The sequence below is a fragment of the Mustela nigripes genome, chromosome 12, assembly GCF_022355385.1.
Source record: "Mustela nigripes isolate SB6536 chromosome 12, MUSNIG.SB6536, whole genome shotgun sequence".
In the NCBI taxonomy this organism is placed as follows: Eukaryota; Metazoa; Chordata; class Mammalia; order Carnivora; family Mustelidae; genus Mustela; species Mustela nigripes.
In genome coordinates, this window is record NC_081568.1 from 33,478,725 (window position 1) to 33,505,691 (window position 26,967).

General features: G+C 40.1%; 1 protein-coding gene and 1 pseudogene across 3 annotated transcripts in view; one reads left to right on the top strand and one right to left on the bottom strand.

Annotated features, from left to right (window-relative positions):
- GHR (growth hormone receptor) overlaps nucleotides 1-14,907 on the top strand; it is a 261,874-nt gene extending 246,967 nt beyond the window's left edge. For all 3 annotated transcript variants that reach the window (XM_059417067.1, XM_059417068.1, XM_059417066.1), the window contains exons 7-10: nucleotides 5,740-5,905; nucleotides 9,617-9,707; nucleotides 11,467-11,536; nucleotides 11,837-14,907. In XM_059417067.1, the coding sequence (XP_059273050.1) occupies nucleotides 5,740-5,905; nucleotides 9,617-9,707; nucleotides 11,467-11,536; nucleotides 11,837-12,808 (1,299 nt within the window). In that variant the 3' untranslated portion in view covers nucleotides 12,809-14,907. The remainder of the gene's footprint in view (nucleotides 1-5,739; nucleotides 5,906-9,616; nucleotides 9,708-11,466; nucleotides 11,537-11,836) is intronic.
- LOC132027758 (mitochondrial nicotinamide adenine dinucleotide transporter SLC25A51-like) lies at nucleotides 4,440-5,321 on the bottom strand (annotated as a pseudogene).
- Nucleotides 14,908-26,967: the final 12,060 nt, after the last annotated feature.

Sequence of the window (26,967 nt, forward strand, 5' to 3'; positions counted from 1 at the left end):
CTCTCTGCCTGCCTCTCTGCCTACTTGTGATCTCTGTCTGTCAAATAAATAAATAAAATCTTTAAAAAGAATTAAAATAGAATGTATTAGGGTGGGAGGTTGGGGGAACCAGGTGGTGGGTATTGGAGAGGGCCTGGATTGCATGAAGCACTGAGTGTGGTACAAAAACAATGAATACTGTTATGCTGAAAATAAATTTAAAATTTTTTTAAAAATAGAATGTATTAAATAATGGAGATTACTTGAAAATAAAATCTTAAGAAGAAAAGCCACAGTTATTTGAAAAGGCTATTAAAATATCCCATCTTGGGGTACCTTTGATAACCTAGCTCTTTAGTATCCTGGGTGACCCATGTCAGGGATGGGCGCATAAGGCACTTCTGCAAGGTACTGAGCTACCCACGGTTGTCTTAGCAAGACACTCAAATGGCTGAGTTGCCAGCAAACCAGCTGCTTTTTTGCACGGGACACCATTTTATCTCGAAAGAACAACTGGTGGTTCAGTCAGTTAAGCATCTGCCTTCAGCTCAGGTCATGATCCCAGTGTCCTGTGATGGAGCCCCACATTGCCTCCCTGCTGGGCTGGGAGCTTGTTTCTCCCTCTCCCTCTGCCTGCTACTAGCCCTGCTTAGTACTCTCTGTCTCTGTCAAATAAATAAACAAAACCTTGAAAATAAATAAATAATAAAATAAAATATCCCACTTTTTCTTCACTATGTATCTGTGTGAGACCAGATCCTATTCAATGCACTTCAGCCAAAACAACACAACAGATGTAACGCAAATTTAATAGAGAAGCAGATGTGGCTCATTTTCTCATAGTCTATTCCTCGCCTTGTCTTCTCACAAGACTTTCAGGATCAAACGATTCCTAGCCAAGAAACAAAAGCAGAATCATCCCATTCCCTGTTGGATTTGGATGAAAATTGGTAAAATCGGAGAAGAACCAAGCTGTGTCTCTAAGGGATCATGCACATGAGACGGCTCCCCTGTTTCTGCAGTGTTCCTATCCTGTTACTCTGTAAACAGCTCTACTACCTGAACAATAGGCATGTTTTATCAGGGAAATGATTTTTCTCTGTTACTATTCTTCTGCTGCAGTAGGTTGATTCAGTAATAAATACGTGCAACCCTTTGTTAGGAAACAAACAGAAACACAGAAGCAGATGCAAAACTACAGCCATCTGGTATTAAGCCAGCCATTAAAGAGACTGGTCCAAGTGTAAAAATGCAAAACAGTGTCTTTCTCCTCACAAAATTCTATGTGGTTTTTGAGAATACACTCATTTTCTTAAAAAATCAATTTAACATTATTTTAATTTTAAAATTTTTGATTCAGTTTCTAAATGGTCAATAGTGATAAGTATAACCCAAATAAACCAAAATCTTTGGGCTTCTCAGTAATTTTTTGGGGTGTAAAGGAATCCCGAAACAAAAAGTTTGACCGTCTAGGGAAGGCAAGGATGTGAATCCAAACGTCAGCATTGATAGATTTACTGATGATAGTTTCAACCCTGCAAGTCCAGTGATCTAGCTGTGTTTCAGTTGATGCACGGGTTCAAAGCTTGCACCAGCCCAGGTCCCTGGGAGCATAGGACTTAGTCATTGGCCATTCAAGTCTGCATCCCAGCTTGGTTTTGTCGCATTTTTTATCACCTCCCTGCTGAATCTCATTAGATCGTCCAAAGGGGTCGGTTAACTTCTACTTCACTTAACTTTCATGAGTGAAGTTACATCCTCTTGGCATTTCTTATAGCGGTCTCAGACAGAGTTGTCGTGAACACCGAGAGTTCATCTGTAAGCATTGAGCTCTGCTGAAGAAATTTACACTCTAATTGGTTTATGAGCACAAGTGCCATAAGCTCAAAGAACAAGTGAAGTTTGTAAGTGGAGGGGGGAAAGTTACTGTTTGTTGCTTCTTTTTTTTTAAGATTTTATTTATGTATGTATTTGTCAGAGAGAGAGAGAACACAAGCAGGCAGAGGCAGAGAGAGAGAAGCAGGCTCCCCACTGAGCAAGGAGCCTGATGTGGGACTTGATCCCAGGACCCTAGGATCATAACCTGAGCCGAAGGCAGTGGCTTAACCAACTGAGCCCCCCAGGTGTCCCAACTGTCTGTTGATTCTAATCAGAATCCAAGTTACCACTGACAATGTAGAATTTTATATCACTGTGCCTTTTTTTGAATTAAATGCATTTGGAATATAAAAGCGATACTAATGACGACGTAGTTGTTCCCAGCTATTTACCTGCTAAATCAAGTTAAGAATGTATTTTTTTTTTGAAGAAGTAATGGGTGACAAAGAACTGTCCACACTGTATGGGCCATCTCCCGAGCACCCAGTCTATACCCGGATTGTGCTGGGCTTTGGAAATGCAAAGATAATGAAGGCACTGTTTGCTTCAGGGAATCTGCAGTGTAATATAGAAATTTTCACGGTGTAATACAAGTGTAAGAAGTAATCTGAGATGTGACTGTCTGTCAGGACGAAGTAGGAAAATGTGCCAAAAGCGACATCTTAGAATATCAACAGTCCTTGCACTGAGCATGGGCTGAAGGAGCCCACCCTCAAAGGCAGGTAGCAGAGTTCAGTAGGGGCCGTGTAAATGGAATCAGGTTTAGTGTGGCTGCTTTGGAGGGTGGAGGGAAGATAAAGAGGGGGCCAGAGATCAAATCACTGAGGTCCTCTTTTTGGTTTTGTTATTAATGAAATCTGTAATGAAATAATATTGGTTACAATAACAGAAATTAGGGCTTCAAAACTGGACACCTATGTTTTAAAAAAATATTTAGGGAATGCTTTAAAAAAAAACCATCTTAGGCATGCAAATATAACATATGTTAAGACGCTTCAGGGGCACTTGGGTGGTGCAGTTGGTTACACGGTGACTCTTGGTTACCACTGAGGTAATGATCTCAGGGTTGAGGTCAAGCCCCGCATCGGGCTCCATGCTCAGCCCAGAGTCTGCTTGGGTCTCTCTCTCTCTCTCTCCCTCTGCCCCTCCACATGCCCCGCAACGTGAGCTCGCTCATGCACACACTCAAGCTCTCTCTCTAAAATCAATAGATAGGGGTGCCTGGGTGCCTCAGTTAAGCCTCTGTCTTCAACTCAGGTCATGGTCTCAGGGTCCTGGGATTGAGAACCCACATCAGGCTCTCTGCTCAGCAGGAAGTCTGCTTCCCCCTCTCTTTGTCTGCCTCTCTGCCTACTTGTGATCTCTCTCTTTCTGTCAAATAAATAAAATCTTTAAAAAATAAAAATAAATATATTTTTTCTTTTTTTTAAAAGAAGCTTCAATGAAAGATACAAACTAACCATCCTATAGTACACCTGGGAAAAAATAGGAACCTGAGATGAAAGTAAATTTATTTTAGAAGCTGCAGGCCCAGTCTCTGACTTAAAACAAATTATAAGAATCCTCTTAATGTGAAAACTGCATGCTGTTGAAAATACAAGCTTTCCTCATTTTCTGTAAATGGGAGCAAAGTGTTCTATCTGAAAGCATACGAAAAAGCCATATTGAACACCTGCTTTGAGTATTTGATTTGAAGGAAAACACTTTCATTAGTTGGGCCTACCTCTTTCATAGCCTTATATCTTCAAGGTCTAATAGTCATACTACCCTTCCCCTGGAAGGTAAAAGAATGTCCTGACCTTAAGGGTGGTGGGACCTGGATTGTTATTACCAAGGACGCTAGGGACATTTCTTTGCAAATTTTGAATAGCAGTCCATTTGAGGTAACTTTAAGCCCTCTCGAATAAGCAGAATAGGTATATAGTTGCTTCTGATAGAATAATACAGACAATTATGGTTTTTCTAAGACCCTTTCTCACTCTGTGATCTTCTGAATGACTACCCAGAATTTCCAAAGAACAAACTGTGCATGTGTGTATATATTTGACTATGATTTGTTTTGGTGTGGCAATATATTTTTTTTTCCTGCTCTTATGTCTTTGTACAAAATTATATTGCAAAGGGTAAGCACCATTGCTATAATTTTCTTTATAGTTCCAACATGCTCCATAATAATTCTATTATGCTTTGATTGTATAGAATATTTGATAGCCTAGTACAAAGATAACAGCTACATTTCTTTAAACAAGTCTGTTATATCTTTGGGTTTATGCCAGAATAACTTTGAGGACTGTGATCAATGTAGCAGAATGTTTCTTTACAAAGTTATTTGCCCTGAGCTTCCTTTAAATAGCAAACTCCTCCAGTGTGTCTTATTTTTTTCCTGTTAGAACCTTGAATTCTGAATTTGTTGGTGCTTCAAGAAAAGGGCTTTGCCCATAATTCATGGTGCCCTGAACTTACAACACCAACTTGCATTTGGCCAATTAGGAACATGGTCAAATTGCACTTTTCTTGGGTCTATTCAGTTAATAAATGACACTTAACTGATGGTTTCTTTCATATAATGTTTAACAAGACTCCTAAGTTGCACTGATTATGCCCTCAGAGATGAGAGATCGATGATTAATTCAGGTGAGCACCTCTGAGAAGATTTGTCAGCTTCCTGTGCCACTCTAGCCAGATTTTCTGGAAAACCTTGGGAAATGACTGGAATTCCCCACCAATCTGAGATTGCAGATGAGTTTTCACAACATTAACTGGGAAAAACAAGATTCCCAACGTAGTGCCAGCAGACCTCCACAGACAAAATCATTGTCCAAATGAGCACTCTGAGTCATGGCAATCAGCAGATGTTCCTTAATGGGACTTCAAAAGCTGAAGAAAAGGATACTGCTGAATCCATTAGGGAAAAGAACAGGTACCAAGCCTCGATAATATTCTCTCATTCCATGGCATCTGAGTGCCTTAAAAACCTGGTAAGTGTTTGTAAATTTGTCATGATGTTTGCAGTCTTGAAGCAATGTCTGACCTCTTTCCAATGGAGTAAAAATTGCTTCTGTTGTCCCTGAAAGGACTGCAGCCACACTAGGGGTTGCTGACTCAGGGGTACAGATGTGCTTTTGGAGAAAGCAAGATAAGTCCTCCGTCAGACCAACCTAAGTGCCAGGGTGGTGGTCTTCTGCATCAGTGGGGGAAGGATTTCTCGGTACAAGTTTCAAAAGCCCTCCCTCCACAACTGAAGCACTGGGTCCCGGGCTTGGATTCCATACAGCTGCTGCTTAAAGAGCAACTTCCACGTGGGAGATGTGATTGTGGCATTGTTGAAAGCCACACAGTGGCCACACAAGTAATGTGTCATTTCACCAACATTTGCAACAGGAGGTGACAGATCTTGTTTTGAAGGTATTAGGATGGGTGGGCTTTTTTTCAGGAGCTTCTGAATCCACCATGTGGCTCAAGAGCTTTCTACTTTGTGGAGGATATTTTTAACCTTTAACACCATCTGGGTCTGGTGTTTGGAGGGATGGTAGTTTTTTGATAACTTGCTCACCGTCTTCCATTGTTACTGGTCTGTTAGGTTCTTCTGCGGTCAGTTTTGATCCTGGATTTGCTGAAATATCCAGGCTCCATGACAGTCTTGACACAGAAAGAAAAATAGAATAGCCAACGGCAGCCATCTTTCTACTCGATCATGCTATTGCGGCGGCTGCACAGGTGCTGACCGTGACCAACACCCAACAACCCCCCCCAACCAAAAGTGCATTTTAAAATATCTACTTTACAGAATTCATTTTGAATACAAATGTAGAAACCGCTTAGTAGAGTTTGTGTCAAGTTGTTGTCTCACTAACCCATCAGTTTTATATTTTGTCTTGAAAGATGGACCCTGTACGGTCAACATCAGTTCCCGTTTACTCGTTGAGGCTAGACAAAGAATATGAAGTGCGTGTGAGATCCAGACAACGAAATTCTGAAAAGTACGGCGAGTTCAGTGAGGCGCTGTATGTAGCACTTCCTCAGATGAGCCCATTTGCATGTGAAGAAGGTAAACGATTTAAAATGTCAGCTGTCGTGGCTTTTGTCTATTAATAGAGTAATACATTGCCTGCGTTTCAGGGTGTTCAGATGTCAGGGTGAGAAACCTCAAGTTCACTCTTTTTAACAGATACTGTTCATTACAAAAATGGGAGGAGAACTTAGTCTGTGATGATTCGATTCAGGGGATGTCCAGGGGTGGGTGTAAGTTAGAGAGGGGAAGATGCACTAAGACGTCAATGGGGTGATCTCTGGAGGTCAGAATTTCAGATAATTCTTTTCTTCATACTTTTCTATATTTCTAAAGATTTCTATAATGAGTTTGTTTTGCATTGATAGTCCAAAAAGTTGCTTTTCAAATGCGTAGTGTAGAAATAGTGGATCCACATGAATGGGTAGATATGTGACATCTAAGGCAAAGCCTAATACCGTGTCAGCGTAGGTAGTCAATGGCAGCCGCTCTGGTTTTAGAAAGTTTAGGTACGGCTTTTACCTGGAGACAGGCTTATTAAGTCGCATGCTAGTTATGTGCCAGAATGACATAGAACATTTGAAGATCCAGGGCACCTGGGTGGCTCAGTGGGTTAAAGCCTCTGCCTTCGGCTCAGGTCATGATCCCAGAATCCTGGGATCGAGCCCCGCATTGGGCTCTCTGCTCGGTGGAAGGTCTGCTTCCTCCTCTCTTTCTGCCTGCTTGTGATCTCTGTCTGTCAGATAAATAAACAAAATCTTAAAAAAAAAAAAAAAAAAGAAGAAGAAGAAGAACCTATATAAGAAAAATACAAAGGTAATTCAAGTTCAAAGAAATGAGGATCTATGAATTCAGAATAAAAGAATTAGAACTTTAGACACAGAAAGAAGTCTGCTTAACCATGAGCAGTAGGTGTATAAAGTGTTCACTCCCACATGGGAATTAGCCGTACCGCCTCTGCAGTGAAGTTCTGTCTGAGTTGCTGAGGCCTGCTGACGAAATCACAAGCTGTAGAGAAACTGAACTGCTATTTCTGTGTTGATGCTATAGGTAGAACTCGTGATTCTAGAGAGCACTTAAATGAAAAAGCCTGTAGCCCTGTTTTTCTAAGTTTTAGTTAACAGGCTTGATCTTTTAAACAGTATTTAATATAATGAAATTCTGATTTTAAAAGTACACCTGAGGGACGCCCAGGCGGCTCAGTCAGTTAAGCATCTGCCGTCAGCTCAGGCTGTGATCCCGGGATCCTGGGATCAAGCCCCATGTCAGGCTCCCTGCTCAGTGAGGAGTTTGCTTCTCCCTCTCCCTCTGCCCCTCCCCTGCTTGTGCTCTCTCGCTCTCTCTCAAATAAATAAATAAAATCTTTTTTAAAATAATAATAAAATTTAAAAAGCAAAAAGTACATTTGCCACATACCCTTGAAGTTTATTGTGATGCCATTTAATTCAGTTAAGCATAGATCTCTTAACTGATTCTTCCTTCCATGTTTAAAGAAAGGTGAAGTTCTAGCTTTGCTATGTTCCTGAATATGTTATTGATATAAATACTTACAGATATCACAAGATACTAAGTGGCATTCTCTCCTCCACTAATTCTTTATAATAACCATCATATCTTCCTTAGGGATTTTAATAACTGAATAAGAAAATAAAAATAACGAATATTACAACATAAAATCCCACTTTTAATAAAGCAACATTAAAGTCAGTTCTACCTGTCTTTTTGTGTAAAGCAGATAACCCTGAGGTGGAGTGAAGGGAGCCTTCTTACACTGTTGTTGGGAAGGTAAATTGGAGCAGCCACTTGGGAACACAGTATGGAGTCTTAAAGAAGAGAGTATTAAAATATAGAGTGTTAAAAATTGAAATATCGGACCAGGTGGTGGGTATTATAGAGGGCACGGATTGCATGGAGCACTGGGTGTGGTGAAAAAATAATGAATACTGTTATGCTGAAAATAAATTAATTAATTTTTTAAAATTGAAATATCGGGGTGCCTGGGTGGCTCAGTGGGTTAAAGCCTCTGCCTTCGACTCAGGTCGTGATCCCAGGGTCCTGCGATCGAGCCCCACATCAGGCTGAGCCTGCTTCCACCTCTCTCTCTCTCTCTCTCTCTGCCTGCCTCTCTGCCTACTTGTGATCTCTCTCTCTCTGTCAAATAAATAAGTAAAATCTTTTTGAAAAAAATTGAAATGCCATATAATCCAGTAACTCCACTACTGGGTATTTACCCAATGAAAATACCAGTTTATTCATTCACCTACTAGTAGACATTTAGGCTGCTTCTGTTATCTTAGCTATTATAAATAATGCTGCAATGAGCATGAGAGAGAGATAGGTAGATCGATCAATCACGTCTTCATCTGTTATGGCATATTAGTCGTAATGAGGATGAAAGCTCACTATTCACAACAACACAGATGAAGCTAGGGGGTATGATGCTAAGTGAAATAAGTAGGACAGAGAAAGACACATACCCTGTGATTTCATTTATATGTGTAATCTAAAAAACCAAAATAAAATGAACAACAAAGCAAAGCAGAAACAGACTCATAAATACAGAAAACAAACTCGTGGTTGCCAGAGGAGAGGACATGTGGGAGGTTAGGTGAAACAGATGAAGGGGATTAAGAGGTGCAGACTTCCAGTTACAAAATGAATAAACCACAGGGATGAAAGGTGCAGCATAGGCAACATAGGCAGCAATATTGTAACAGCGTTGTAAGGTGACCTGTGGTAACTAGGGTTATCACAGTAAGCACTGAATAATGTATAAAATTGTTGAATCCCCTGTTGTACACTTGAAACTAATAGAACATTGTATATCAACTTTATTCCAGTTAAAAAGTGGAGAACACTGGGAACCTACTGCGGGTAGCTGGTAGCCACTTGGTCTTAGGAAATGAAATTGAAGTTTGATGAACAAATTCCCCCAATTCTGCTCCCAAGTAGAAGATGGGAGCCCCTGTAGTGATCTTCCTCCATCAAAGGATATTTTGTAATCTGCAAAATATGTCTGCGTGTCTAAGAAGTTTCGGTTTTGATTCAAAAATAGAAGCTTTGCCCCCATCTTTTTTAATGGATTCTTAGTCTGGAGGGTAAACAATATTACCATACGTAAGATAGATAATAGACAGATGGATAGATGGACAGATAGATAGATAGAGGGGAGGGGAGGGAGGGAGGAAGAGAGGAAGGGGGGAGGAGAGAAGAGCGGAGGGGGAAGGGGGGAGGGAAGCGAGGGAAGGAAGGAAGAAAAGAAGAGGGAGGGAGGGAGGGGAATAGCAGAGGCGAGGAGATGGGAAGGGGGGGGGGCAATGGAGGGGGGAGGAAGCGGGGAAGGAAAGAAGACGAAATCAAGTGGCCATCATTTGGGTGAAGTAGTATGTTAACAAACAGCCTTTCTTTCTAGAGCTGAAACCACTTATGATGCACCCTGAGCACATGAGGTGCTTAAAACAGTTGTTGTGGACTTTTTATATAAACATGAATTGTGCTTAAACTGTTTGCTGCTTCTTCATTTTGATTTTTTTTATATGTGAAAAGATTTAAAGAAGTGAAGTAAGATACCCTTGAAACAGCAGATACTCCTACATCATTACTTTCTGTTTTAGTGGTTGTCAAGAGAAATCACTGACTTTACTAGATGAATATAAGTTAAGAAATATTTTTATGTGAAAAAGAAAAGTAAAATGTAAACATCAACTATTCCTAATTCTATGAGTGAGATAATATTCTTTTGTGTTTCAGATTTCCCATTTCCATGGTTCTTAATTATTATCTTTGGAATATTTGGGCTAACGATGATATTATTTTTATTCATATTTTCTAAACAGCAAAGGTAGGTGTGAAAAAGTCTGTTTAGATGTTTTTGCCAGTGTTTTGATTTCCCAATGTGTTTCCATTTGTTTATTTGATATTTCTTTTGTAAATCATGAGTAAAAATTTTAATTAATGCAGTAAAATATTATCACTAGTTACGCATTTGCCCCTTTGTTGTGTTCATCATCGAGAATCTCTGGGTGTCTTTTCTACCTGGGAAAATGCATAGGACAAGGAGGCTGAGGCTAGTGGCCACAAACCTTGTGATCAGCTCCTCCTTAACAGGACTGTCATCTCAGAGCTGCCCCTTGATCTGTTCCAAGTCCTGAACGAGCTGGCCCATTCATTCTAGAACAACGGAGTGACACTGAACCTTTAGCTAAGTTTAACACAGTCCTATTGGACAAGCAAATGTTAGTGGCAAACGAAAGCCTCCTAAATAATTCAATTGAATAAAACCATTTTAGACTTCATATAATGGAAGTAAACCATTTTACTGGGTTTCGAGTACACCCAGGTTTTATTGAAATTATTAAATTTAATTAAATTATTACAAACTACCCACATTTGTAAACACAGCTAAAATTCTTTCTAAATTTGAAGAGATTGTGTTCTGTATTCTCTTGGTATCCTAACTCAGGTCCCAGTCATTATTCCGGTACTGCTGTTTGATCTTGTTTGAATCTCTTAACCTCTCTGGGCTGCATGTTCTCATGTGTAATAAAAGCATGTTGAACTGTATGACCCTTAAATTTCCCTTGAGCTGTAGAACGTAGAACTATCACTGTTTTTCTTCCTGAAAGAAAGTCCACACAGACTACAGGAAATTGTAATACAAAATACAGGAAAAATATCAGAGACGTTATTAGTACCAGTTGCAAATTTTCTTACATTTAGAGTATTTTTTAAGTCCCATGGTCAAAAAATAATTTGAAGGGGTTCCTGGGTGGCTCAGTCGGTTAAGCATCTGCCTTCAGCTTAGGTCATGATCCCAGGGTTCTGGGATGGAGCCCCAAATTGGACTCTGCGCAGCAGGGAATCTATTTCTCCCTCTGCCTGACGCTCCCCCACTTGTGCTTGTTTGCTCACTGTCAGTTAAAGAAATAAAATCTTTAAAAATAATAATTTAAATATTTAGAACAGAACATTTAAGTGCATCATAGAATTGGATATATAGATCCATATTGATCAGTTAGAGATAGTTCAAATTTAGTCTTTCCCAACTGTGATGAACCCTGCAATGACACCTGGTTTCTAAGATCATCTTAAATAATTTTATAATTAATGTGAGCCACGCAGTGCAAACTTAGTCCATCCTTTTTTGAGGATGCAAATAATTTTGATTCCATGTGTACTGGTTCTTCTTTTTCTTTTCTTTCTACCTCTTCTCTGCAAATTACTGATGAGATGTACATTAAAATTACCATCCTTATAGATGAAGTGGAAATTGGCTTTCAATGGAATCAAATTTCTCATTCACAAATAGTAATGGTGGCTCTCAAGACAAAAGGGGGGAAAAGATTTTAGGAAACCATGTTTTACTTAAATTGGCTTCACATGAGGGCTTTCCTGTTGATTTTCGTTCTTTTTTTTTTTTCTTCTATAGTTTTTCCTCATCATTTACTACTCCGTATTTTCTTTCTCATATTCTGTATATGTGGAGTACCAGAAAATTTGGAATAAGTAATATTGCCACCAACATTTTATTCCTATCTTTTGATATAAGAGAATGTATAATTCTACAGATATGTCAAACCAAAATTTCATTTGTTTTCAAGGATTAAGATGCTGATTCTTCCCCCTGTTCCAGTTCCAAAGATTAAAGGAATTGATCCAGATCTCCTCAAGGTACTTAATAAATTATCTAAGTGACAAAGACCATTGTCTTCTGTTGAGAGCTTTTGCAAGCTCTATGTATCATGTTTCATTTTTAACCCCTCTGGAGGAAAACGTTCCCAAATAACAGATCTTAAAATCATAAGAAAGTCTTACATATTTAAAAGTTCTACACTAACTAGTGTTTCTCATTATATGGTTTTGTTACTATTGTTCTTATCGTAACCGTAATTTCAGTCTGAGTGTTTTTTGTCAAATCCTTCATCATTGTGAGTTTCTATTCATATATCTCATTTTCTTTCTGTTTCCTAGGAAGGAAAGTTAGAAGAGGTGAACACAATCCTAGCCATTCATGACAACTATAAACCTGAATTCTACAACGATGACTCTTGGGTTGAATTCATTGAGCTGGATATTGATGACCCAGAAGAAAAGACTGAAGGATCAGACACAGACAGACTCCTCAGCAGTGACCATGAGAAGTCACTTAACATCCTTGGGGCAAAGGATGATGACTCTGGACGTACCAGCTGTTATGAACCTGACCTTCTGGAGGCTGACTTCAATGCCAGTGACGTGTGTGACAGTACTTCAGAGGTTGCTCAGCCACAGAGGTTAAAAGGGGAAGTAGATCTCTTGTGCCTTGACCAGAAGAGTCAAAATAACTCACCCTCTGCTGATACTGCCCCTACCACTCAGCAGCCCAGTGTTATCCTGGCAAAGGAAGACAAAACAAGACCACTTCTTATCAGTGGATCTGAGTCAACCCATCAAGCTGCCCATCCTCAGCTGAGCAATCCAAGTTCACTGGCGAACATTGACTTTTATGCCCAGGTAAGCGACATTACTCCAGCCGGGAGTGTGGTCCTTTCCCCGGGCCAAAAGAATAAGGCAGGGATGTCCCCCTGTGACAGTCCTCCGGAAGTGGTCTCACTCTGCCAAGCGAACTTCATCATGGACAGTGCCTACTTCTGCGAGGCAGATGCCAAAAAGTGCATCACTGTGGCCCCTCCCGTCGAGGCTGAATCACGTGCAGAGCCCAGCTTTAACCAGGAAGACATTTACATCACCACAGAAAGCCTTACCACTACCGCTGGCCAATCTGGGACAGCAGAGCTGGCTCCAAGCTCGGAGAGGCCCGTCCCGGACTACACCTCCATTCACATCGTGCAGTCTCCGCGGGGCCTCGTGCTCAATGCCACGGCCTTGCCCTTGCCTGACAAAGAGTTTCTCTCATCGTGCGGCTACGTGAGCACAGACCAACTGAACAAAATCATGCCGTAGCCTTTCTCGGGTTTCCCACAAGGTCCCTATTTAATGGTAAAGAGTTGGCTAGGGCGTGAGTGCTTAAACCAAAACAATGTTTAAACCTTTGGGGGGGGGGGGGATAGGGGAGTGGATTCTAAATGCCTTTTCCTGAAATGTTGAAACATGATATTAAAAAAGAGAAGAAGAAGAAGGCCTAATGAGATCGATATTCCTATTGTGAATTGTAAATATTTTTAAAGAACTGTCTCAAAGACTGTTTAGTGGCGGTGATTGTCTTGTTAATGTGGGTGTTAATTGTGTGATACTAAGCATAGAATGGCTGTTTTTAATGTATAGTGAATCATGCTTTTTGAAAAAAGCGAAAAATCAGGTGGCTTTTGCAGTTCAGGAAAATGGAATGCAAATCAGCACAGGCTAATTTTTTTTTAAGTAATTGGGAACTAAAATTATAGGTAAGAAGGCAAAAAAAAATAGTTTGGATATGTGAAACATTTATTTTGACATAAAATTTATAAAGATATTTTTAATAATTTACACTTCAAGCATGGCTATTTTCTATCACACGATACACTGTGTACTGTAGTTCATGCAGACCCCTGGAAAGAATGTAGCAACTACAGTCAAAAGCTAGTTTACTGCTTTGGTCAGTACACCTAACGAAAAACAAATAAACAAGTTAGTTTTTTACCAGGCCCTTTTTATACCTCCCTAACCCCCTTAAACAGTTCTGAAATGATTGTAGTTACCTGTATTACTGGAACAGGCATATCTTATTTAAATTTTTTAAAAACTATTTGTTAGTAGAGAAAATTTAAAGACAGAGGCACCTGTCAAACCAAAACAGGCAGACAAAAAACTCTTTTCTTGCCCAAATTTTGGTTCCTGTCAGAAAGCTCCATACTAGGAGACGTGGGAAGGCGAGCCAGGCCCTCGGGGCAGGCTGCTTCGGTGGTGCTCCGGCTGCCTGTGGAGGGAGTTTTGGGGGCGGGCAGATCTTGAGGGGTAGGCCCCAGAACCTCTATTGTAGCATCTCTTCAGACAGGACTTGATTCTGTTACAGGGTTACCGAAGAAGGAAATAAAGTACAAGAAGCATTTTGTAAGTTGAAGCAGGTGGAAGCGAAGTTAAACCAGATCGTGGAATAAAAATTTCGAGAAAGAGGTTTTTGTTTCAAAGCCGATAGCCAGACATAGACCCGCTCTTCCTGGTAACAAGAAACAGACGGAACGAGATTTTAAATCCCCACCGAGAAGTCAGAAATTTCTTAAACCCATAGTGGAAATTTTCTTCCTTCACCAAACCCTTTCTTGGGTTTATTTGAAGTAGCAGACAAAGAAGTCTCCTCATTTTTTATTTCCCCTCTGAGTGGCTTGGCCTCAAAGCGGGTAGTCAGAAGGAAAAGAAGGGGCCTGAAGTAAGGTATAAATTATTGTTCAGTCCCTTAGTAATCTCAGCACCATTCGTAGGAGCTTCGGGATCGCTCCCCAAAAGGTTTGTCAAAGGAGAAGACTCTCATCTCACTGAAGAATGCTTCTCACTTTAAGTTTGGTTTTGTTTTCTTTTTTTCTTTCTTTCTTTCTTTTTTTTTTTTTTTTTTTACATTTAGTGAAACTTTAAAGTTAGCTGTAACTTAAATAGTATTTGCCATTTAGCTCAGACCTTTTTAGGAAGCAGGCTTAATGGTTGGTAATTTTAAATTCCCTCTTTCTTGCAGGAAGGACAGTGAAAAGCTAGAACTGGGTGTTCCAAGTTCAACATGTTACTTTGTAATAGGTGTTTAATAGGTTTTCTGCTACCTTGCTGCTATGGTTTTCTCTAAGAGCTATGTAATTTAGTTTCATATACAATTTCATCGGTGTAGAACCTAATTCAACTTAAAACTGTGTGCTTGGGAAAACTATCTTACTATTTCACAATAGGCTGACAACAATTTCTATAGCCAAAAATAGCTAAATACCTCAATCAGTCTCAGAATGTCATTTTGGTACTTTGCTGGCCACACAAGCCATTATTCACTAGTATGACTAGTTGTGTCCTGCAGTTTATATTTAACTTTCCTTATGTCTGTGGATTTTTTTCCTTCAAAGTTTAATAAATTTATTTTCTTGGATTCATCGTGGCCTGCTCCTATCGTCAAACACCCACATGAAAAGCTCCTTCAACCAGACTGCAGACTCTTCAGTTCTTCTCACTGGAAGGGGTACTTAGCACGATTGGCTTGAACACATTGGCAGTGGATGTGGGGATTTTTACTGTGTGCTGGCAGCTCCCTACCTCTCTTTTTGGAGGAAACAGGAGCCCAGCTCAAAAAATGTGATTCTGGCTTGCCTGGACTATGCCTTCTCCTCAGGCTGCAACACCCCAAGAGCAGAGGCTCTTAGAACCATGCGTTGGGTACGTCATAGTTTGCGTGACATGGAGAGTGGGGGCCATGAGGAGGAAAATATCTTGAGCGCTTTTTTTTTAATATTTTATTTGTTTATTTGGCAGAGAGAGAGAGAGAGATCACACGTAGGCAGAGAGAGGGGGAAAGTAGGCCTCCTGCTGAGCAGAGAGCCCAATGCGGGGCTTGATCCCAGGACCCTGAGATCATGACCCAAGCCAAAGGCAGAGGCTTAACCCACTGAGCCACCCAGGCGCTCTTTGAGTGCTGTCTTTAAGTGACATTTCTAAACGGAGCCTGTTGCCTAGGAGGAGGAAAAGCAGCTCCTCCTGTACCAGGCACTCATAAGCACAAGTCGGTCTGTCAGACTAGCTGCTTGTCATCATGGGAAGCACATACGTCAGGCCTATGTGGGGAGGCTGGGCAGATGGGTTGTGTAGGAGCCTGAGGGAGCGGGAAAGCCATGAAGCAGATTCCTCCTCAGGAGACAGGCTCCAGGTGGGTTACCCAATCAATCACAGTCTCTTGTGCAGGCACTGGGTCCTGAAGAGTGAGTCTGTAATGGCATCGAGAAGCCCCCGGAACAATTATTTATTACTGCAGCAAGTTGACTGCAGATTGCCTCAACTCTTCATTTACACTAGAGGGTTTATATTCAATACGGAAATAAAAGTTCTGTACCGGTCGTGTCTGCCCTTTGAGCAACTATTACCTCAAAGAACCAGGGGTGAAGACTGAGGATTTCCTACTTCTTTATTTGGAGATATAGTTTAGAACATCATCTCCTTTCTGTCACTAACGTATTGGAACATGCACTGCCTTAATATTTACAAGCAAAACCTCACCACTTGAAGCACCCAACATTGATGTGTTACATAGGCTCTACAGAAGTCCCCCTTGTGATGTTACAGGCTTATCATTCACACGACGTGCTTTGAGGTGTCAGGAGGGAAGGCAGGGGAAGGCCTGTTTACTTCCCTTGGATTGAAAGAGCTCAGCCCTTTCTGTGACAGGAGGTTAGTGACATGTTGAAGATGACTACACATGTGTTTCTGTGTGTAAACTTCTCAGTGGTCCTACTAAGACATCCTAACACTGAAGTCTATTCACGTTATGGTATTTACATATTTACATAGTTGTACACCAGAATACTAAATGTTTATGTTCTCTGCGTAGGCTAAGAAATAGGGGGGAAATTGCACATTACTTACGTCTAAATGCTTAAGCTTAGAATCCAAGATTCTACATAGTTTGCTCAGTCTTCTTTGCTAGCTTAATATGGAAAGGCTGCGTATAAAGGGTAGAGCTTCTGAGTAAGAATTTGACCTTTGGTTTCAGCTCTGTCCTTCTGGAAATCTAGTAACAGTATTATGCCAACTATATTAACGCAGGCAATTACCATCTGTCTATGCCTCTTTCTGCACCCGAGAAGTTCCCAATTAACCAAACCTGCCTGTCAGAATTTTCCTCATCCTTCATGGCCAGGCTCAGATGCCGCCTTCATGCAGCCCCCAGTTTCAGCATAAGTGAACATGCCCCGCTCTAGACCATTTTCAGTGGTGTTTATAACACTCTGGTCATTAGCTCAACTAACAACCATGTAAGATGGATTTACCAACGTGTCTTCTGGGGCATAACTGTTCTCTGAAATGTTCTTATATGAGTAATTCTGTGGTCACGTAAGTTTGAAAAACATTTCCTACTACACTTGCGTCTGGGAGAGCCAGTGTGCCTCTTGACATTGTAAAGCTTCTACAACACACACGCACAGACACACACACCTGTTTAAATTTAACACATCATTTCCTACTTTATTCAAGAGCAAAAAATACAATGGTGAAAGAATATCCATTATTGTATCTATTAACATTTGGGAAAAGCTGCTCTGAGAATTCGTAGACCTAACATGAAATAGAGTTAAAATGATTTTCAGATGATTCTGAACAAAGCATCTTTATATGATGCCATTAAACTTACTTTCTCCATAAAAACATCTTAAGTAAAAAGCAAAGCAGCCATCTCTCTGAAGTAACCACAGATTCTTTGCAACTCAGATACGTAACTGTTTTTCATACATGGAATGACGTTTTCTAAGCCCTCAGAGGTCGTTGACCATTCATTGTCTTCTCTATAACAATGTCTAGCTCTTTGCTGAAACTGACTGCATTTCCTGCCTCTTCCTTGGAAGGCTGGAGGAGGAGGAAGAACACATGGGACTTACCAACATCAATAAATTCTCAGTCTTCCTCAGTGCACCTAGTTTTGTCTGAAAGGTTTACAACACAGAGATGCTTATATCACTCTCTGTGAAGAGAAGCATGGTTCGCTGTAAAGCTACAGAATAATACATGCCTGGTATTACCTGAACAAAAATAATTCACTCCTTACTGCTGTCCACTGAGTTAAAAAAAAAAAAAAAATTACCCAACAGAACTTCAAACGTAATAGACTTTTGCACAGTAGTCCCAGGAAACAGTCTTTGTAGGGTACATAGAAAAACAATTTTCTATCAATTTTTTTTAAAGAATCTGTACATGAATCATTCTGTGGGCATGAAGAGATTTTACTAGCATCTTCTGTAAGGATGAAATAATTCATCAGGAAATTGCATGCACTTTGGCTTTCCCAATAGTACTGTGATAAAAAAAAAATCCAAAGGAGAAAGATCTGTATTGTTAGCTTTCTTTTTTTTTAAATGCTACCAAATGGTAGAAATGATTTGCATAGGATTTTGATTTCATAAAGCACTTTCATACGTAGTATTTCATTTAAACATAATAAATCTCTGTTGTAGGCCACTCAGACTTTACTTTTAACATTTTGCAGGAGAGAAGACCAAGGCTCAGAAAACTAAGAGATTTTCCTGGAGTTAACTAACTAGTAAGACAAAAACATAGACCTTCGACTAGTCCTGTATTCTAAAAACAGGGGAGGTGATAACATTTCTTCATGGTTGGGAAAGATTCTGGTCCTACTCAGAGTGTGGAGAAATTGGAAGATAGTTGTATAATCCCCATGGATCCAAAGAAAGACCTGCTAAAGATGAAAGGTTCTTTTCCTGACAAGCATAACCCGTGTCATATTGATAATGTTCAACAGCCACTTCTCTGGGGGAGAGAGAGATTTGTGGTGTTTGCCAATTTCCATCACGTAAATAAATACTCTCAATGTGGCTGACTTCAAGCTGTTTCACCATTGAATACAAAATCGGGAAGAGATTGTACAATAGGTCCTTGTGAGACCGTGTGAACCAGCTCAGTGTACCACTGAGTCTATACAACCTTATAATTCCATCTAATGGAAGACATTTTTGATAATGAGTAGACACCATTTCTAGCTGACATTTATTAAAGCACTTACCATGTGCCAGACACTGGTCTAAGCACTTAGCATACATGAATTTAGATGACTCCTTACAACCATCCAACAATGTAAATTCTATTATTCCAGGTTTACTGATGTGGAAAGTGAGGCAGACATAGTTTAATGAATTTGACCAAAGTCACGAAATTAAGAAATATCAGAGGTGTGCCTGGCTCCGTGGGTTAAGCGTCCCATTCTCAGTTTCAGCTCGGGTCATGATCTCAGGGTTATGGGATGGACCCCCAGGTTTGGCTCCAAGCTCAGCGGGGAATCCTCTTTGGAGTCTCTCTTGCTGCCCCTCCCCTCTCTGAAATAAATAAATAAATAAATCTTTAAAAAAGAAAAGAAATACTGGAGCCAGGATACACATGCACTCTAGCTCCGGATCCTATGCTCTATACTCAGTGCTTACCTCCTTCCTGATGATAATTGTGTCCAGACTGGATGTACATGATGGGACGAAAGTCAGCCAACTACTGAGTACTTACTAATCCAAGCAGATAATTCACACTCGGTATTATTAATCTTTATATAACACAGCATCATTCTCCCATACTCTCAGGGATAAGCATCTAGATTTACTCTTTAGGGAAAACAGATTGGCAAAGGCTGCTTCTGAGTCTTCCATAGGACTATGATAATTTCATCTTGTGCCTCTCGCTTTGCTCCAAGTTTGCCGCTGGCCATGAACAGGACTGGACCACAGACCTACTCCTTGAACTAATGATGCAGTGGCTTGGGGTGGGTCAAATTTCTTTTTTCTTTTTTTCTTTTTTTTTTTTTTAAGATTTTATTTATTTATTTGACAGACAGAAATCACAAGTAGGCAGAGAGGCAGGGGAGGTGTTGCGGGAAACAAGCTCCCCGCTGAATAGAGAGCCCGATGTGGGACTCCATCTCAGGACTGTGAGATCATGACCTGAGCTGAAGGCAGAAGCTTAACCCACTGAGCCACCCAGGTGTCCCCAAATTTCTTGATACTCTCTGCTCCCTTATTTACCAAAGCACCTCCAAAGTAGGCTGTGAAGGAAGGTGTGATCCATGGTTCCCTTTCAGTCACCAAATGTGGGGGTGTAAGGGAAGAAGCAGACCCCAAGTGTTCATTCCCTGCCCATGAACTCAGTGCTTCCAGCTGACGATCACTCAGAAGATAATCATGGGCTGGTAGGTAAGGTAAGAGGCTGTGTAGGCCACTTCAAGCCTACATGTACGGGGAACCCCTCTCCTAGGAGTCCAGGGATGGCCCCCTTTTGGGGGCCGACAGCCAGTCATTGCCTCTCTCTGGACATTGCTTTTCCCATTTGTTAAATGTCCTGGGCAGATAATCCAGCAGTGTGCCATTCAGTTGAGTAGCCACTAGCCACATGGGTCTTGTAAGTATAAAACACGTGCTGGATTTCTAAGACAGTACAAAAACCAAAAACATAAAGAACATACAATATCTCATTAATAAATTTGTATTTTGATTACATGTTGAAATGAAACTATTTTGGATATACTGGGTTAAATAAAATTTAGCACTAAAAAAATTGTAAAGGGTGTGATTAACTAGAGAGAATTACAACATTCCCAGGGAAATTTTATTTTATGGAGCATGTGAACACATGAAGAAAGTAAACAAGGTTACTCTCATGTTACTCAATAGGGCTCCTCTCACGAACATCCCCAAGCCATTGTCTTCCCCACCTTCCTTCCCAAGGTTTACCATTTTGAGAATCCAACCTCCTTCAAACCACTGAAGTGTGATCATCTCACTTCTTTAGAAAATCCTTGCCTATTTCCACAAAGGTTGGTTTGTCTCATACCCCTCTCTCCATCCCCAAGGGTGGACAATACATCTTCCTTCACAGTTGAAAGGTAAAGACCTTGAGCTTCCTCAGTGTGTAAAACTTCACGATGCTGACGAGAGGCAGAGGCAGGCTTGTCCCTCCATCTTCAAAGCCAGCCTTCTCATTAAACCACAATCCTTCCGTTATGTGTCACTGACTCCAGGGATAAGCTTCCACAGATAATCATCCAGGATGTAACACCGTAAAGAGGTGTTAGGAAGAGTTTCTGTGTTCCTACTGCACACCAGTGATTTTCTAGATGAAAAGGGTAGGCTAGAAGTGCAACACAGTTTCTGCCTTCAAGATCATAGTGTAGACGGTCAAACAGCCAATGGACTGTGAGAAATCTGTGTGAGCATTCTACACCAAACCTAACGAAAGCACAAATAATCTGGGAAATAGTCTGCCTGGAGTATCTGAGGAGGGTTTTGGTATAAACTGAAGAAAAAGAGGGGCAGTCATATGTACTGCTCACATTTCTGCCTACTGGAAGGATTTTTCTTCACTATTCTCTTTCTAGGACAGTCCTGATTACGACTATAAATGCAGTCGGTGCCAGCATATCACATAAAACCATTTGTACCAGATGTGAATTTTTCTCTCCCTAGTCAACTGATTATAAGAAATTGGCCATGAGATGGGATGCCTGAATGGCTCAGTGAGTTAAGCGATCAACTCTTGATTTTGACTCAGGTCACGATCTCGGGATCGTAAATCTCACCACCCGCCCTTGCCTGGCCTCTGCTCCCAGCATGGAATCTGCTGGAGATTCTCTCTCTGCCCCTCCCCCTGTTCACTTGCTAAATAAATAAATAAAATGGAAGGGAGGAAGGGAGGAAGGGAGGGAGGAAGAAAGGAAGAAAGAAAGGAATTGCCCATGAGAGTATACACAGAGGGATTGGAAGACCAGGAAGAGACGTTGTGGGTTTGAACCAACTGTTCATGCAAATTCCTTGTGCGTTCAGTGGCCACTCAAACCCACATTCAGACCCCTTCCCTTGATGACGGGGATGCTGCTGCTGCACACTCCCACACTGAAAGCATGATGAGCTAGTTAACACATAGTTCATGACTGATGGCTTAGTTCCATGGCCGTTCGATGCCCGTGGTCAGGCATTCAGACTCTGCCAGGATCTAGTATCAAACCAGGAACCGTTTCCCAAAACACAGAGGACAACAGCGAATATGGTTTGCTCCAAAACCCCTGGGGATCTGGACTGTGATTCTCCTGCTGGCACTCTTCAGAAAGTCCATACGACATTTCCATCTGCCACAGACACTTTGAGTAGTGTTGAAGCTGCTGTGTCACAGCTCCTTGGGGACAGGGCTGCAGAAGCACCTCTTCTTCCTCTGGGCCCCCTAAAATCCAGCAGCTGTATGTGCCACTCAATAAATGTTTCGGAGCAGCATAGTCAAAAGCAGTACATACGGTCTCCAAAATCCAAAGAATCTTGCCAGGCTTTTTAGTGTTCCCAGTTCACGGTGCAATAACTACTTTTATACTTTGAAAGGGATAGTTTGACATAGACCACCCCCCCACCTCCGAATTGTTTATATGCTTAGACCCTCCAGGCTAAGGAACAACACAGAGTAATCTGGAGCAGGTAAGCGGCCAAGAGTCTTTTTCTAGCACACATTTTGTGCTGAAACTGTTCCTCGGCTTCTTGACACCATGAATGATTATTTGATGTCTTCCCGTATCTTCTACCTCCTTCCCTTTTATCTTTCCTCACTGGCTCTTTGTTTTAGTTAAAACTCTTAGTTACAAGTAACAGAAACCCAAGGCTGGCTAAAGAAAAAAGGAGATTTATCTTTCTTTCTGGTTTTTTTTTTTTTTTTAAGATTTTTATTTATTTATTTGACAGAGAGAGAGGCAGGCAGAGAGAGAGAGGAGGAAGCAGGCTCCCCACAGAGCAGAGAGCCCGATGCGGGGCTCTATCCCAGAACCCTGGGATCATGACCTAAGCTGAAGGCAGAGGCTTTAACCCACTGAGCCACCTGGCGCCCCAAGGAGATTTATCTTTCAAGTCACAGTGGTAGCTCAGAAAATCCAAGAACAGGAGTGAAGCGTCTCATGATTAATTGAAATGAGAAATTGAAAAGGTGTCAAAATCCTGAAAGAAAACTCACTCCATCATTTGGTTTCTGTCTGTCTCTCTCTCTCTCTTTCTCTTTCTCTCCCCACTCCCCTGAGAACTTGATTTTCTGTTCCCCAGTGCAATTGGAAGTAAGAAGGCAGCCTCCACACAGCTCCTTGGCTGATTCCCCTTCTTTTCCAGAGATGATCAAAAGAATAAGTGATGACGTTTGAATTTCCATTTCGAACATCAGGAGGAGAATGGACTTTGCCCAGTTTGAGTTCGATTTTCATGTTCATTCGTTTGTTGATGTGTCAGGTTTGGTGTTTTGTTTTATTTTGTTTTCTGGAGGAAGGGGTCACATACCATAATCGGAGATGCTGAAATTTTCAGAGAAAGGGGGTGGGGTAGACATCAAACAAAACTATCTACTAGAATTATATTCCCTCAGGGAAGAAGTTTCTTTCATTCTAGATTTTCATTATTTTTCTTTATTGTCCTCATTGCCTTTTGGTATTAAACAAACATCTATGCCCAGCTTCTTTTACATTTACTTACATCCTGAATTGACCTTTTGAGATTTACAGGAGCAATTTGTTTTTAGAAGAGCAAGTGATGACTAGGGTCAATGTATGAAAAGAGGAACTAGCCACTTGCCAAGTTTGGGCTCTGGGTACCAGACCACCAGTCTAGAAGAAAACAGAACCCAGCCAGGTTTCTCTGGTGGTGCAGCCAAAGGGCATTGATCCAAGCATGTTTTTGTTGTTTACATCTGTTCCATTTTAGTGGACTGAAGCATATGATAAAACGTTTTTTTCTCCTTTTTTTCTGATTAACTTTCCAGAAGTTAACTTCTTTACTTAAGAATAGTCTTAATTTGGGGGCCTGGGTGACTCAGTGGGTTAAAGCCTCTGCCTTTGGCTTAGATCATGATCCCAGGATCCTGGGATGGAGCCCCAAGTGAGTCGGACTATCTGCTCAGCAGGGGACCTGCTTCCCTTCCTCTCTCTCTGCCTGCTTCTCTGCCTACTTGTGGTGTCTCTCTGTCAAATAAATAAATAAAATTAAAAAAAAAAAAGAATAGTCTTAATTTACGTGGTTGAATTTACCACAGCAAATTCTTCACCTACCAAGTGTTCTACATCACTACGTGGTGTGGCAAGAAAAGAGCATTTCAGAAGGAATCGTGGCTCTTGGAAAATCAGCAGAGTGACCCATAAAAATCAGAGAAAAAAATGGGTGACTCTTGGCTAAATGTTGAGCAGAAAATAAACATGTTGATATTGTGGGTAAATGTGAGGAAATTTGGAGTGTTTTAGCTGTCATCTCGTCTTTGAAGAGCATATATCTGAGAGGGAAGATGTAATCACAGATGAGGAGGATGAAAAGATCTGGCCTGTGGACTGACTGATACCTCTTGGACACGCTGCCAAATCTACCCAAAGCAATGGCACCTACCAGGTAATTCAGCCTCTGGGTAAGAACTCCGAAACTACAGTACATGGGAATGTTTTTATGATATTTTACCTGTATTTTTGTAACTATAAATTCTTACTGTAATTAAATCAGGGCCTAGATTAATATATGTCTTGTAATTACTAACTTGGATATTTTCATTCATCTTATAGGATGACTGAGTTTTGTAGTCCTACAAGTATGCAGTAGTTTATAGTCTAAAATTTTAAATTTGTAAAATGTCAACCAAATATTAAGGCAAAATTAGCAACTTACACATGGACATTACTTGCATTTGTTTACTAACTTTAGCCAAGTGTTTTCACAGGAAGTTTATTTTCTACTTACTTATGAGGTACGTAAAAGAGAGATTATGCTTCTATCAGTTCTTTAATGACTTGCCTAGAGCCTCACAACTAGTTAGAATCTTCTTACTAAAAGTTCTGTGTTCTTTACTCATTTAAACTGTCTGGACTTGTTCATATGATTATCCTATTAATAACAATCAAATGTGAATGTATACAGAAAAATATGTGATTTCTAAATGAGTCATTAATTTCAAAGAAAGATACCAACTTGTATTAATTGAATCACAGTTATATGTATTAAAAAGCATCAGTCTAAATACAGGCTTGATAACACTGTATGAAATATTTGGTCTCTGTCCTGATGTTAAATTTATAGGTCTTCATTCTTTTTCTTTCTAACCAGAATATTCTATATCTTGGTTAATAAAGTAACGCTGATAGAATAAATTGGGAAATTTGACATTGTTCTCTGGAATAATTTAAGTAACAAAGAGCTTCTTTAAAGTTTTGATAGTTCTTGATTCAATGCATTTATGGAAATAGATTGCTAACAAAATTTTCAGTTTCTTGTATACTGTTGAACTCTTAGTCAATGTCCATTGTCTATGTTTTTCCAGTATTTTATCTAAATCTCTAAATTGGTCAAGAATTTTATTAAACTTATTCAGCTGCAGTTATATATTCTTTCTCATTTGTTTGATTTTTGTGTTTTCTTTCTATTTTTTCATCATTGAACTCATCAGTTGTTTGTCTGTTTTATTGCCCATTTTGAATATTCATTCTGGGTTTTATTAACAATTTTAATTGTTAAAAAACTCCTAGAAGAAAACATCAGAAAAAACTTTCCTGACATGGGTCTTGGCAATAATTTTTTGGATCTGACATCAAAAGCTCAGGCAACAAAAGTAAAAATAGACTAGTGGGATTCTATTCAAATTAAAAGCTTCTGCATGGCAAAGAAAAAATCAACAAAATGAAAAATGGGAATGGGAATAAATATTTGCAAACCATGAATCCAGGAAGGGATTAATACTTTCAATACATAAGGAACTTATACCACTCAGTAACAAAAATAAAAATAACCCAATTAAAACATTGGCAAAGAAGGAATTTTATGTCTATGTGGAGTCCCTTTACATATGTCTAATACATTTGGAAAAAACAAACAAACAAACATGAGCAAACATCCTAAAAAGATACTTCTCAAAAGAAGAAATTTAAATAGTAACAGGCATTTGAAAAAGTTTCAATATCTTTCATCACCAGGGAAGTGCAAATTAAAACCACAAGGAGATACCACCTCACCCCTGCAAGGATGGCTGTTATCTGAAAGGAAAATGATAACAAGTATTGCAAGGATGTGGAGAAAAGAAACCCTTGTTCTTTGTTGATGGGAAGGTAAATTGGTGCAGCCACTATGGAAAACAATATGGAGGTTCCTCAAAATATTAAAAATAGAACTGCCATATGACCCACCAATTTCACTTCTGGATTTGAAAGGACTTGAAAACAGGATCACAAGGAGAGATCGACACTCCTGCGTCCATTGTGTCATTATCCAAAATAACCAAGATATGAAAACAACCTAAGTGTTCATTGATGAACGAATGGCTAAAGAACATATGAGACACACACACACACAGGAATACTATTAAGAAAAACAAAGAAAATCTGCCATTTGTATCAACGTGGATGGAGCTAGAAGAAATTACACTAAGCAAAATAAGTCATGGAAAGAGAAATATTGCATGATCTCACTTGTATATGCAATCTAAAATAGTCAAACTCACAAAAGCACAGAGGCTAAGGGGTTGGGAAGAGGGGCAAATATGTTGACACAGGTCAAAGGGTACAAAGTTTCAATTTGGCAAGAGGAATAATTTCTGGAGATCTAATGTACCACATAGTGATGATAGTCAATAATACTGTATTGTATACTTGTCATTTGCTAAGAGGATATATCCTGAATTAAATCTCTACCCTCCCACCCCCCCAACACAAAACGGTAACTGTGGAGAGATAAGAGGTATGTTAATTAGCTTGATTGTGATTATCATTCCACAATGTATACATATATCAAAACATCAATTTCTATGTCTTAAATGCATACAATTTTGGGGAGCACCTGGATGATCCAGACAGTTAAGTGTCAGACTCTTGATTTCTGCTCAGGTCACAATCTCAGGGTCCTGAGATCAATCCCTCTGTTGGGCTCTGCACTGGGTGTGGAGCCTGCTTAAGATTCTCTCTCCTTGGGGCGCCTGGGTGGCTCAGTGGGTTAAGCTGCTGCCTTCGGCTCAGGTCATGATCTCAGGGTCCTGGGATCGAGTCCCGCATCGGGCTCTCTGCTCAGCAGGGAGCCTGCTTTCCTGCCTCTCTGCCTGCTTGTGATCTCTGTCTGTCAAATAAACAAAAATTAAAAAAAAAAAAAAAAAAAAAAAAAGATTCTCTCTCCTTCTCTGTCTGCCCCTCCCCACCCCATGCTCATGATTTTACTCTCACTCAAAAAAAGAAAAAAAAATTAAATGTATATAATTCTTATTGTGTCAATTGTATCTCAGTAAAACTGTTAAAAAAATAAAATAAGTTATTTCAAGGAATCCTGGTCAGATATAGGTTCCCTAGGAATGCAAACACCAGCTCTTTTTGAGAAAGGATAGAAATGAACCAATGAAAAAAAGTGAAAGTCCTGAAAATGTGATTCTGACTCCAAAATTACAAATAATTCCTATCTCTTTATTTAATCCAAAATTCTCTC